Source organism: Loxodonta africana, chromosome 6, assembly GCF_030014295.1.
Source record: "Loxodonta africana isolate mLoxAfr1 chromosome 6, mLoxAfr1.hap2, whole genome shotgun sequence".
Lineage (NCBI taxonomy): Eukaryota > Metazoa > Chordata > Mammalia > Proboscidea > Elephantidae > Loxodonta > Loxodonta africana.
Genome location: NC_087347.1, coordinates 80926833 through 80942041, shown reverse-complemented (window position 1 = coordinate 80942041; position 15209 = coordinate 80926833). Strand labels below are relative to the sequence as shown.

Genomic DNA, 15209 nt, shown 5'->3' with positions numbered 1-15209 from the left:
ATGTTTGCTTCATAGAATGAAGTAGGGAGCGTTCACTCCCTAGAGTTTCCACTTGCTGATTTTTCGGAAGTAGATCACCAGGCCTTTCTCCCGAGGTGCATCTGGGTGAACTTGAACCTCTAACCTTTTGGTTCGCATCCAAGTGCATTAACTATTATTTACACTACCCAGGGGCTTCCCTAGGGTTTCAAGGAGCAGCCGGTGAATTCGAATTGCCGACCTCTTGGTTAGCAGACAAGCTCTTAACCACTATGGTACCAGGGCTCCAAATTTGATTATAGCAACCCTGTATGACACAGTGAGTCCTGCTGACACAGTGGTTAAGAGCTCCGCTGCTAACCAAAACGTCGGCAGTTCGAACCTACCAGCACTCCTTGGAAATCTTGGGGGGCAGTTCTACTCTGTCCTATAGGGTTGCTATGAGTTGGAATCGACAGCAACGCATTTTTTTTCTTTTTTTGGTTTGTATGACAGATTAGAACTGCCCCATAGGATTTCCTGGACTGTAATCTTTGCAGGAGCAGATCACCAGGTCTTTTCCAGAGGGGCAAGTGAGTTTGAATCGCTGACCTTTGGGTTAGCAACTGAGCGCTTAACCATTGCGCCATCAGGGCTCCCTCTCCTTAGGAGCTCCTATAGTCTGTTACCACTGCTGCCATTTTCTAGTCTTTGACTCTTTCACTTCCTGAGCCTTTCCCCCAGAAATTGAAGTAAACCAGATTACATTGTGTAAACAATTAGCAGTAAAATGTGGATATGGAGTTGAAAACATGGCAACTTTTGTGTTTTTACTCATTTTTGCTCTGCAAAACAGCTTTGAACAGTTGGCGAAAAGCAACTTTGAAAAGGTTTTCTCTAAAAAGTATATATTTTCTCTAATGTGGAATATATGTTCATTACAGTTAGATTGAAAAATGGGAAATAAAAATTTTCTGATATTTCACCAAATATAATTATTGTTGTCAATTTGGTTTATTTGCCTCTAGTCATATATATATGCATATTTTTTTGAAAATTTTAAGATATTACATGTCTAGCTGTTTCCTTCTTTTTTACTTACTCTGCGAGAATTTTAACAATTAAAAATCAGTGAAAAAAGTTTTTTAAAGTCTTTGAAAATAGAGTATTTGGTAACTACACAGAACTCCATTATTAAACTTTAATACATTTGACCACTCCCCTTATGCTGAATACTCAAGTTATTCCAGTTTTTTGGTATTACAATTTTTTTTTTTTAACTGCAGAGTGTTGAGAACATTTCTGAGTATTTCCTACGATAAATTTCTCTAAGTCAGAGGCTACCCACAATCGTAAGGCTCTCGATGTACACTCCCGAACTGCCCTTCAGAAAGGCTTCTCTGCACCTCTGCAAGCAGTGGATGAATGTGGTTTCCTTATCCCTTGCCAACTCTTTAAAAAAAAAAAGTTAACTTACTGGCACTAGCACTGTCAGACCATCATCCTGTTTTAAAGTTATTCAATTGTCCTCTCTAACCCTACAACACGATGGCTCCTGTCGATTCCCAGTTAGTCTTTTGGTTTCCATAACGAGTTCAGTATCTACTTGCACCCTGAAGTTCAACCAAACTCGCTCAGCTGCATGTGCATAAAACCCTTCCAGAATTGTTCCAGGTTCCTGAACCCTGGGAAAGAAGACAATTTCCTCTTGAGACCCAGTTCACCGTACTAGCTAGCTTCAGGTCAGAAGTACATTAAATTTGCAATTGCCTCCTGTAGTTGTTAAGAGGGAGTTATCCAGGTCCCAGGTCTACAGAAAATTTTCATTCCTGTTGTGTCTCTCCCTCTTCATCCCGAGTGTCGACCCCAAACTCTCAGTTAACATGTTCTGGGCACTGATTCCTTCAAGCAGCGGTTCAGAATGGTCTAGAATTAGACTGTCTAATTTGAGTTCCAGCCTTCCCAGATGTGTGACCTAGGACAGACATCACTTCAACCAAGCCTTAGTTTCTACATCTGTAAGGTGGGAATTCTAGTAGCAAATATATCAGAAGGTTATTATGAGGATTCATTAATTCAATAAATATTGAGCATCTATTTTCTATACCAGGCACTTTGCTAGGTATAGAGAGTACAGTAATTCCTGCCTTCAGAGAGTTTATATTCTAGTGTGATAGAAATATACAAGTGAACAGGAAAAACATCAAGAAGTAATAAGTGCTACCTAGAAACCTTAAAAAGGATATGGAAAAAAAAAAGATGATAGAGTGACAATATGGCTACTTCAGGTTGTAGACCTGGCACACTTAGGTGACGATAAACTGATACCTGAACGAAAAGGAAGAGCAAGTCTAGGAAAAGCAGCTTAGAGACAGGGAAGCAGGTGAGATGGGAGAGGAGAGGAGAGGAGGGAGAGAAATGGAGAATTCCAGGCAGAGGAGGGTAGGGCAACAGTGTGTTGTTCAAGATGAACTAAATGAGGTAAGGCCTGTCAGGAATCTAGCTTAATGCTTGGGGGGCAGGTGGAGAGTGGGTGGAGAATGAACGAGAATGACAAGTTTCTAGGGCAACTTACTTAAACTTTTCATCTCTCTTTGGACCGCCTTTTCTCTTTTCCTCTGTGAAAGTTCTTTTCCTCAGTTGCAATTACTACTTGGCGCTGCTCCATTTATAATAAATTCATAGAGCTACAATTTTTTAAGGGCCTGAGTCAGATTCATTATCGTATTACAATCTCTCGTTTAAGGCCCACGATAACCTGTGGCAGGTATTATCCTTATATGCTTACGAATGAGAAAACTGAAACTCAGAGAGCCTACGTAACTTCACAAAGATGAAACATTTAGTAATTTAAATCCAGCCAGTCTGAGTTCAAATCGATGTTCTTAACTGCTGCACTGCACTGCTCCTCACGTAGACCTCTCTTTAGTAGTTTCCACACTGCTAAGAACTGTCCAGTCCACTTAGTTCATCTTGTTCAGGTCTTGTTCAATTACTTAGCTCTGCTATAGAATTTCAGGCAAGAGCACTTACTAGTTCCATATGCTAGCCAGATGCAGACAAGACAATTTTTGTCTAGAGACATGACCTCTAGAAGGCATCTTAATATAGCAAATAGTGCATATAGGCTTTGGAGTCAGCTGGACCAGTATGGAATCCAGGTTCTGACACTTAGTATGTGACCTTTCATTAAGCCTGAGTCTCATTTGCTTCATCTGAAACTAGTATTTTCTGGTGAGTTGGGTGAGAATTAAGACATAATATAAGGGAAGTCCCTAGGAATTGCATCTAATAAACAGCAAGTGCAAAGTAAATGGTTGCTTAAGAAAAAACAGAATCCTCATTATACAGATAGGAAAGCTGATTTGGAAAAGTCTTACTGGCAGAACAGATGCTCTCCTTTCTCTATCCAATTTCCATGATTCTAGCACCTCGTGATGCAAGTTAACTAGAACTACTAAAGACATTCTGTTATAGGAGTCCTGAACAATGTCCATTCGGGCTGATTTTTTTTTTTTTTCTTTTGAATTAAAGACAAAGAGAGAATTTGTCACAGCTTCAATCTGTAAAACAGGGATAATAACACTATAATGTAAGTTTGTGAGGATCAAATGCAATGAGTCCTAGAAAAGTGTTTTAGCAGGTATGAAATGCTCCAAATTGCTATTAGTAAACATTTTTTGTGACATGCCGTAGACAAAAGGTACGTGAAAAAGAAAAATGATTAAAATTTTATAACATATAATTGGCATTAAAAGGACTTTGGAAAATTGGAGAACTGATTAGAAATAAGAGAATGTTGTTTAGGAGAAAGAAACAGAATAATTTTAAAAAGCAGCAAATGACTTTTAAAGATACCTTTTGTTTATTGCAAATGCAAATAAAATTGAAGACTGTTTTTGGATTTTTTGTAGACAAAATGAAAAAATGCAGACCATAAATTAAAAATTAAAAATAATGTTACTGATTATAAGATTAGGTTAAATTCAGTATGAAGGGGTGCTGCGAGGCATAGTAGGGTAAGCAGTCGCTTCTTCACATGGTGTGCTCTGTGACTCCCTGATTACCAAAAACATTTCGTCACCCTGTCCCCTTCTAGCAGATACTACAGTGTCTCAAATTACACCAAAAGGCCCAGTCTTCTGGGATAAGGATAAATATTGCTATAAGGGTTTACCTATTTAAACTGATTACAGACACTGATTATTTCTTAAGACCACATTGTCACTGAGAGCAAGAAGAGCGAGATCAACAAAAGGGAAATGCACACTCTCTATAATTTTCTTAAAAAAAAAAAAAAAAAAAATTTTTTTTTTTAAGAAAGTCACATTTTCTGCAATTACACGGGTAGCTTATGCAGATGTTGCAAAACTATACAAGCCATGAATTCATAAAATCTTTATTAAAATATATATTTCCTTTTCATAATTTACAATAAAATTTGCTCAAATCTTTGAAACAAGATAAAACATTACGAAAATTTTAACAGAGAACAATAAAGTTTTAAATATATTTCCTGAAATAACTAATACTCCATAAAAGAAAGATATAGGGTTATATTTAATTAATTAGATTTTAACAAAATACTCTATTGAATGGGTTATAACCTCTACCTTGGAGAGCCAAGTCTGTACCTAACCACAAGAGAGTCAATCAAATAGACCTGCCCTCATTCAACTTCTTCATGATAAAACATCAATTTGGCACAGCTCTTCATGTACAACAGCAACCTCTGCTGGAGAAAGGAAAGTATGCTTTTATTACAACACACTAAAAAAACTTATTTTGAACTGGAAGAGCTAAAAACCAGATTCCCTTCATTTCCTGTTTAATCAATAAATTAAGATAGTATTCAAGGTCTCAAAGACGCACGGGCCTTATCAAGTATATCCTTTCTGATTTTTGGATAAGTTGGATGTGCTTCAAGAACCTGCAAGATTTAAAAAAAATAAAACAAACAAGAACTTGTAATTAATTATCAAGTCCTAGGGAGCTACAAAACTTACTAGAAATGAGCATCACAGCAGAGACTTCATTGTACTAATACTATGACGATTACAATAACACTTTTTAAAAGTGATATAAGCTATGAAATAACTCATTCATATTAATAGTAATTAGGCAATAACAGTAAAATAAGAATATCATGTGGAAAATACAACAAATACATTATTTCTTTAATATGTCAATTGCAGAAAATAATTATGTATCAATAATTTAAAACATTTTTATAATTTAGTTATTTATGAATTATATTTAATAAACCCTTAGAGAATGATTTTTAACCAGCAGCACACATCAGATTTACCTATGACAATTTTGAAACATACAAATTTCCAGGCCTACTGAAATCAGGGAGTCCTGGTGGTATAATGGTTAAGAGCTTGGCTGCTAACCAAAACGTTGGCAGTTCAAATCCACCAGCTGCTCCTTGGAAACCCTATGGGGCAGTTCTACTCTATCTTACAGGGTCGCTATGAGTTGGAACCAACTCAGTGGCACCTAACAACAATAACAACAACTGAAATCAGGGGTGGGAAGAAGCACATTTAAAAAATAAAAAAAAACTCCGTAAATGATTCTATTATATAACCTTACATTAACGTATAACCTTAACCTTAATGAGAAATATTGACTTACAAAAAGCCTCAATAATCAATAGCTATCACTAAGGACAAGCATTTACTATAATGATGCTTATAATGATCCCACAGCTATCTGGGACAAGGGCCATTACATAATTCTTTTATACATGCTTGGAGTTCCTCTCAACATTTAGTATAATGCCTTGTATCAGTGATACGATGTACATATAAAGAAATTCTGTCATTGCTAACACTGCAACTTAAATATTTGCCATTTTAGGAAGCGATCAAGAAATGTAATTGACTGACTTCTGAATTACAGAAATACCTTTTATCTCTAATTTATAAATCGGAATTCTCCAATTATCAGACTCACACATATTCACAAGAACAATGACATAGAGAATATATGTAATCTTCAAATACTTTCTGACTCGAAGATTAAGTTTTATTTTTCTTTAAATACACATAAAAATATTGTTATTTTAGCTCAAATTAAAAACACGTTTGATTTACGTAAATGTTATTATTTTCTAAATTTTTAAAATAGCTAATCTCTCCAGGATGTATCTGATCAGTCATTTAGCTGAAATACTACATCCTCTACCTATGGAGAAGCCCTGGTGGTGCAGTGGTTAAGTGTCTGGCTGCTAAGCAAAAGGTCGGCAGTTCAAATCCACCAGCCGATCCTTGGAAACCCTATGGGGCAGTTAGTTCTTCTCTGTCCTATAGTGTCACTATGGGTTGGAATTGACTTGACAGCAACGGATTTGGTTTCGGTTTTCCACCTATGGATAAACGATATACTTATGATATGTTTACCATAGGCTAAGTTCATCTTAAGATTAACTAAAAGTAGAAAATTGTGCATCTGAAAATTCTGAAGAAATCTAAATTTAAGTATTTACCTGGTGACATACATCAATTGCATCCACATATTTTTTCCCTTTTAAATAATTAAATGCCAGTTTGTACCCTGTTAAGACAAAAAAAAAAAAATCATAATAAAATTTTACAGAGCACATTCCCAGTATACCTTTTTATGCCCTCTTCCTTAGTTTGCTTACTCATTAGAGGACTCTTAAGAGAGGTTGGTGACTGAACTGTGGTAGAGAGAAGCGATGTGACAGTATAAGGTGGACTGGCATAAAAGTAGAACAAATAGAAAAGTAAATGGAGTTGGAACAAAGGATGGCCATGGACACATTGTAGGGTTAGAAGACTGCCATAACTGTCTATGACCTACTAGAAGTCTCATTTATTTTAGATTATAGTAAAAACTCATCATAGGGCAGTAAATGACAACACAGCTATTCAATTACACAGTGAAGATTTCAATACCTAACATGTCAGGCAAACTGGTTCCTCCAGTCATGAGGTTTACAATTTATTAGTAGACAAAAACATTGTTTATTTTGTATTTTTTTATTATTACTATTGTACTGTAGATGAAAGGTTTACAGAACAAACTAGTTTCTCATTAAACAATTAGTATGCATATTGTTTTTGTAACATTCTTGAACCAATCCCACGACATGCCAACAACACTCTCCCGTTCTTGAACCTTGGCTTCCCTATTACCAGCTTTCCTGTCCTCTCCTGCCTTCTAGTTCTTGCCCCTGGGCTGTTGTGCCCCTCTAGGAGAAAGACAATATTTAAACAATTACGTAAGTAAACATTTCATTTCAAAACTGAGATAAATGCTATGAATGAAAGATACAACCCAAGAGAGCTGTACTAAGGAACCTGGTTGGGGAGGAAGTGGGTGTCAGGGGATGTTTGAGATCTGAAGGATGAGGCATAAACCAGGCCAAAGGGATGGGAAGCAAGGACATGTTCAGGAACAGGGAACTGCCCATGTAAAGGCCAGTGCCAGTGGGAGAAGGATATATAATGAACCAAAAGAACCTAAAATATATGGTGAGAGGGTGGAGCAGGTGGAGGGGTGGCACAGAGCAGTGGGTCAGTCTTCAGAAATTCTGTATCAGAGGCGGGGCCGAGATAGCAGAAGAGTCAGACAATTCCTGCAGTTCCTTTTAAAACAATGACCAGAAAAAACAAGTGAATCGATTATATATGAGACCTAGGAGCCCTGAACATCAAAGACAAAGTTGAGGATTCGGACTGAGCAGCAATGGCAGGGAGATTCAGTTCAGAAGCAGTGAAGAAGTACCAGACTTGAGCTAGCTGGCACCCGGCGGGCTAGATGGGCTGGCACAGGAGGGCTGAGGCAAGCAGGGGCACTCAGGGTGTGTTTCACCGCATCGGGAGGGACTGGGCAGTGGAGAGTCTGCAAGAGCCTCCAGAGCGGGGAGTTGGGGGTGGGGGTGGGATTCATGACATTTGACACTGCCTTGCTCATTAAGTAGGGTCCTCACCCACTCATATCAGGGGCCTGAGGCCTGGCGGCTTCACCCATTTCACCTAGCGACCAAGGACAGGGGTCCAAGGATAAGTGGTGCCTCCCAGTCCTTACAGCCAACAGCACTGGATGCCCAGTGTCCTGCTGCAAAACTCACCCACCTATGCACTCCAGGTGACTGGGACAGGCCTTTCACCTAGCACTCAGGGGCGGCCATCAGCCCCCTACCTTGCTCAGCACATAGTCCGCTACTGCAGCCAGATACCTGTGCCTACTCCAATCACCCCTACATAGCCCTGTCCCTCTAGGACTGTAGGCAAAAACCTGCACCACACAGTCAGTGGCTGAAGACCCAGATACCTGAACTGAATCCACACAAGAAAAGGAAATGGACTCCTGGGCTCACACACCTGGTAGCAGCTCTAACCACCTGGTGACAGGACATGAAAGCTTCAAAGACATCAATAACCAAAGTAGTTCATACGCCCAGCCTATCTGGGCATATCAAAACAAAACAAAAAGATAGGACACGGTAAGCAAACATCCAATAAATATAATAACTTCTGGAAGGCTCGGAAACATTCCGATCAATTACTAGTAAGAATTATCACAATTACTGATACAGAGATGTCATATTTCAAATATTGACAATTTAGAAGTTTTAAGATTTTCTTAAATGATCGTTGTTTAGTAAAAGAGTAAGCAAACTAAGGAAGAGATAAGTAACAGTGTCAGTGTGCTCCATCAATACGCTGTAACACAATACAAAGTAATAGGTAACTAATAAATAGTTCACCTTATCTCTTATGAAGTAAAGAACTTTGAAAGCTATTCTTTGTACCAAAACAAGTTATTAAAATTTCAATCAAATGCTTGAAAATAACTACTAGATAATATAATCAGATGGTAAGAGTCACCACAAAATGTAAGAAATAAGAATTATCTAAAATTTACAATATTTGCTTTTATACACATATGCATGCATGTAGAACTACCCAAGATGAAGAGAGTAAGTTTCGGAGAAGGAAATTCAATGTCATCACCATGGAATTCTAAAATAAATTAATAGAGTTGTGACATTTAAAAAAAGGAAAACAACTGAAGTGTCATTTAAATATTGCTGACATGGGAACTAGAACAAAAAACCTGGACTTAGTTTTAGTTTCTAGCTTCCCATTTAGTATTGGGACCTTAGGCAAGTCACTTCGCCTGTCAATTTGTTTCCTCATTTATAAAATGGAAATACTCCTCCTTTTTTTAGTATAATTTTAAAAATCAAATGACATATACCTCTTGTGAAATGATTTTAACAACTTCAGAGCACCACACAAATATCAGCAATGACTTTTTTTTTTTCCCTGTTTAACACTGAATTAGAATTACAGAATTTTAATAGTGGAAGAATTTTGATAGATCATCTAGCTCAAAATATTTGAGAGAGAACAAAAGGGCTAGAAAAGGCAAGAAATTTACGTTACAGCTGCAGTGTACCTGTCAAACTTTTAAGAATTCAATTATGTGGGATGAGGGGGAGAAGAGAGAAACAGAAAGAGAGAAAGAAAACAAATAAGGTAGTCTACCACTTGTCCTCTACCCGAGAACAAGCATGAAGGGAGAAGCAGGGACCTCATTTCCTGGTGCCTTTCACAGTGGAAACAGTTAAGCCTGAAACCACCAAGTCTGAATTCTATAGAACACGACCATGATTTTAAGAGTTTTCTGTCAAATGAAAAAGTGAAAAATGCATTGTTAATTTGGCCAGGCATTGGCTACCTTAAGGAAGAAACAAAATAATTCACTAAGGGTCTCAAAGAAATGCTTACTAACAAAAAGCTGGAGGAACTGATAAAACCATCTATAAAAACCAAAGACGACGCAATGAAACCATTTGTGAGTTGGATCTGTAAATTTGCTGAAGTCTTCCAAGAAACACAGCATTTACATTTTTTAACTTCTAAATGCAATCCTTCTGTGCAATAGTGTCAAAACTACATATATTTTAATGGTATTTAAGCTATTTTTATTTTAACAAGTTGATTTTAGGCCCCATTTTCTATGTAACCTGAATTCCTGGGAATGAAGAACACCATCAGCACATGTGAACTCCTTTGCTCTGTACCTGCCCAGTAAAATAACGGGTCCTGGAACAACATTAGATGCGGGGAAGAACTGAACTGATTGCAATTAAAGTGAAGGTGACCCAGCTGACTGCAAATTAGATCTGAGCCCAAACTGTGACATGGCTGCTAAAAGCCATCTCAGGCTGAATTAACAACTAGAAACTACTTAATCAAAAATAAAGATTGATTACACCTACAATTAGCCAAATCGTATGTAAGAACTTGTTTATTTCTGGTTACAACAGGTCAGGGGGTACATGGACAAATAGAACAGCATTTTCAAAACTTCTTTGGCTGTAAAATTCAACACCCTACACCCAGATTGTTTCTTTTTCTTAACAATAACTATTAATACCTCTTTAAGTATTCCAAAACACGGTTTGCGAAACACTACTTTAGAGATTCCAGGAGACAACAATGACGAAGGTGAAAGACTTGGAACCATGTCTTATGGAGGCTGCACAAGCAATTAAGGCTGATCTTGAAGAAGAGAGGCTTTAGGAGACACATGAGACACATCTGCGATAAACAGACCATTATCTGTAAGAAAGGAGGTCTGGTGGAGCGGTGGCTAATTGCTCGGTTGCTAACTGAAAGGTCAGTGGGTTGAACCTACCAGCCATTCTGCAGGAGAAAGATGTGGCAGTCTGTTTCCTTGGAAACCCTATGGGGCAGTTCTGCTCTGTCCTATAGAGTCACTATGAGTTGGAACTGACTCGGTGGTAATGGGTTTGGTTTTTTTTTGGTTTCCATCTGTAAGAAGGAAAGGGTAGTGTGGGTTGCTCCAAAAACAGACCTAGGTGGTTTCCATGAAGCCTATTTCAGCTCAATATGAAGAAACACAAGAAGAGCATGACATGAGCACTCTCACAATTCCAGATGTCCATTTGTTAGGGACTTTGTAGACTGTTGCTGTTGTTAAGTGCCATCGAGTTGATTCCTACTCATAGCGATCCTATGTACAACAGAACAAAACACTGCCCGGTCCTGGGACATCCTCACAATCCTTATTAGGCTTGAGCTCATTATTTTAGCCACTATGTCAATCCATCTCTTTGAAGGTCGTCGTCTTCTTTTTCACTGACCCTCTACTTTACCAAGCATGATGTCCTTCTCCAGGTACTGATCTCTCCTGATAAAGTCCAAAGTATGTGAGACATAGTCTCGCCATTCTTGCTTCTAAGGAGCATTCTGGTTATACATCTTCCAAGACAGATTTGCTCATCCTTTTGGCAATCCATGGTATACTCAATATTCTTCATCAACACCACCATTCAATGGTGTCAATTCTTCCTCTTCTTTATCGTTGTCCAGCTTTCACATGCATATGAAGTGACTGAAAACACCAGGGCTTAGGTCAGGTGTGCCTTAGTCTTCAAGCTGACATCCTGGCTTTTTAACACTTTAAAGAGGTCTTTTGCAGCAGATTTGCCCAGGGCAACATGTCATTTGATTTCTTGACTGCTGCTTCCATGGGTGTTGATTTTGGATCCCAGTAAAATGAAACCCCTGACAACTTCAATCTTTTCTCCATTGATCATGATGTTGCTCATTGGTCCAGTTGTGAGGATTTTTGTTTTAAGTTGAGGTATAATCTATACTGAAGGCTGTGGGGTCTTTGATCTTTAACAGTACGCGTCTCAAGGCCTCTTCACTTTCAGCAAGCAAGGCTGTGTCATCTGCATAGCCTAGGTTCGTAATGAGTTTTCCTCCAATCCTGATGTCACATTCTTCTTCGTACGGTCCAGCTCCTCAGATTATCGGCTCAGAGTACAGACTGAATGGGTATGGTGAAAGGATACAACCTTGACACACACCTTTCCTGACTTTAAACCACACAGTATTTCTTTGTTCTGTTCAAATGACTACCTCCTGACCTATGGACAGGTTCCTCATGTGCACAATTAGGTGTTCTGTAATTTCCATTCTTTGCAATGTTATCCATAATTTGTGATGATCCATACAGTAAAATGCCTTTGCATAGTCAATAAAACATACCTTTCTGTATTCTCTGCTTTCAGCCAGGATTCATCTGACATCCGCAATGATATCCCTGGTTCCACGTCCTCTTCTAAATCTGGCTTGAATTTCTGGCAGTTCCATGTCAATGTCCTGCTGCAGCCACTTTTGAATATCTTCAGCAAAATTTTACTTGCATTTGATATTTTTCGATAATTTCCACATTCAGTTGGGTCACTTTTCTTTGGAATAAGCATAAATATGGATCTCTTCCAGTTGGTTGGCCAGGTAGCTGTCTTCCAAACTTCTTGACGTAGATGAGTGAGGTCTTCCAGTGCTGCACCTGTTTGTTGAAACATCTCAACTGGTATTTCATCCATTCCTGGAGCCTTGTTTTTCACCAATGCCTTCAGTGCAGCTTGGACCTCTTCCTTCAGTACCATCAGTTCCTGATCATATGCTACCTCTTGAAATGGTTGAACATTGACCAATTCTTTTTGGTATAGTGACTCTGTGTATTCCTTCCATCTTTTGATACTTCCTGGATGGTTTAGTATTTTCCCCATAGAAGTATTCAACACTGCAACTCAAGGCTTGTTTTTTCTTCAGTTCTTTCAGCTTGAGAAATGCAGAGCATGTTCTTCCCTTTTAGTTTTCTATCTCCAGGTCTTTGTATATGTCATTATAATACTTTACTTTGTCTTCCTCGAGCCACCCTCTGAAATCATCTGTTCAGCTCTTTTACTTCATCATTTCTTCCATTTGCTTTAGCAACCTGACATTCAAGAGCACGTTTCAGGGTCTCTTCTGATATCCATTTTGGTCTTTTCTTTCTTTCCTGTCTTTCTAATGACTTCTTGTTTTCTTCATTTATGATGTCCTTGATGTCATTCCACAACTCCTTTGGTCTTCTATCATTAATGTTGAACATATCAAATCTATTTTTGAGATGGTCTCTAAATTCAGGTAGGATACACTCAAGGTCCTATTTTAGCTCTCTGGAATTTGTTCTAATTTTCTTCAGTTTCAACTTGAACTTGCATATCAGCCCCTAGCCTTGTTCTGACTGATGATATCGAGTTTTTCCATAATCTCTTTCCATAGATGTACTCGATGTGATTCCTGCGTATTCCATCTGGTGAAGTCCACAGTACAGACATCGTTTATGTGGTTGAAAAAAGGTATTTGCAATGACTAAGTGGTTGGTTTAGCAAAGTTCCACCATGAGCTCTCTGGCATCGTTTCTATCACCAAGGCCATATTTTCCAACTACTGAGCCTTCTTTGTTTCCAACTTCTGCGTTCCAAACACCAGTAATTATCAATGCATCTTAACTGCATGTTCAATCAACCTCAGACTGCATAAGTTGGTAAAAATCTTCAATTTCCTCATCTTTGGCCTTAGTGGTTGGTGCATAACTTTGAATAATAGTTGTATTAACTGGTCTCCCTTGTAGGTGTATAAATATTATCCTATCACCGACAGTGTTGTACTTCAGGACAGATTTTGAAATGTTCTTTATGACGATGAACACAATGCCATCCCTCTTCAAGTTGTCATTCCTGGTGTAGTAGACCACATGACTATCTAATTCAAAATGGCCAATACTAGTCCATTTCAGCTCACTAATGCCTAGGATATGAATGTTTGTGTGTTCCATTTCATTTCTGACAACTTCCAATTTTCCTAGATTCATACTTTATACATTCCACGTTTCGATTATTAACAGATGTTTGCAGCTGTTCTCATTTTGAGTCATGCCACATCAGCAAATGAAGGTCTCGAAAGCTTGACTACATCCACGTCATTAAGGTCGACTCTACTTTGAGGAAGAGGCTCTTCCCCAGACGTCTTTTGAGTGCCTTCCAACCTGAGGGGTTCATCTTCTGGCACTATATCAGACAATGTTCCATAGTAATTCATTAGGTTTTCACTGACTAATTCTTTTCGGAAGTAGACTGCTAGGTCTTTCTTCCTAGTCTGTCTTAGTCTTCCAGACTAAGCTCACCTGAAACCTGTCCGCCATGAGCGATACTGTTATTTGAATACCTGTGACAATAGCTTTCAGCATCACAGCAAGATGCAACCTCCCACAGTACGACAAATTGACAGACTAGCATTTCTCAAACTAATGTTCCACAAACACTCAAACTAGAAGATGCTTCTAGACTTACAGGAGGAAAAATGTTCCATGGTCACAATATACATTAGTGTTTAAAGGGTCTGAGAAGTCCTGCAGTACAGACACTTGTATAACTTGATTTAACACAATCTTTTCCTGCATGACTGACAATGGAACACTTTTTTCCATACTACCATTTTGGAAACAGCATAGAGGAAAGGGAAAGAGAGGGGTAGAATTAGTCTAGACATACTCTAAGGTGACTGAGCACATGGTTGAACTTCAGGAAGTTATACTTAATAACTACCAGCAGCTAAGAATCTGTTACAGAAAGTCCCCAGGTCACGAAGGAGATCCATTTCTAAATCTGTCTTTAAGTTAAATGTATACGTAAGTCGGAGTATGTACATATGGTTCTTATTTTGCATCAGTTAGTCAAATGTTTGTCTTTGTATACAGTATATATTTTACCTTTTTATGCATGTGAAACACTTAAGAAATACTTTCAATCCGCTCGATGTTTTCAGGAACGTCACAAAGTAGTACACGCAACCATTATTATGAACCATTGTATTTAGTTCAAATTTTTAATATAATAGACTTTATGGCAGTCTGTTCTCAAGCATGAGTTGTCCGTAAGTCAGATGTTTCTAAGTCAGATGTTTCTTTCCAGAAAGGTTCACAAAAGTTACTTTTACTGTATATTTAGTTTTGAAATCAATTAAATACAGTTAAAGATTTATAAATAAAATGCAAGTTTGTTGTGAAAGTGTCTAATCTGTTACTCACCTACTGCTGGATTTGTCTGATTGCCATGTTTCCAAGCCATCTCATAGTTTAAGGCAGCATCTGAATATGCTTGTTCTTTCTCCATAATGTATCCCATATATTCATAAGCTTTGCAGCAAGACTGAAAAATGGAAAATATATGAATAGATTAAACTCAATACCACTAAGATTTTATGGGATATTTATGACTATAGAGATCAACCATATCAACCTATTTAAATGGCACATAAAACAATGGTTTTCTACCTTGACCAAGCAATCAAATCATCTATGCAACATCGTAAAATTAATAAAAGATTCCGATGCTAAGCTAC

General features: G+C 38.0%; 1 protein-coding gene across 5 annotated transcripts in view; it reads right to left on the bottom strand.

The window, feature by feature from the left end:
- Positions 1-4341: 4341 nt before the first annotated feature.
- TTC21B (tetratricopeptide repeat domain 21B) overlaps positions 4342-15209 on the bottom strand; it is a 77475-nt gene continuing 66607 nt past the window's right edge. For all 5 annotated transcript variants that reach the window (XM_010602858.3, XM_023542872.2, XM_010602859.3 and 2 more), the window contains 3 exons: positions 14896-15016; positions 6452-6519; positions 4342-4888 (listed from right to left, as the gene is read on the bottom strand). In XM_010602858.3, coding sequence (XP_010601160.2) covers positions 4811-4888; positions 6452-6519; positions 14896-15016 — 267 coding nt within the window. In that variant the 3' untranslated portion in view covers positions 4342-4810. The remainder of the gene's footprint in view (positions 4889-6451; positions 6520-14895; positions 15017-15209) is intronic.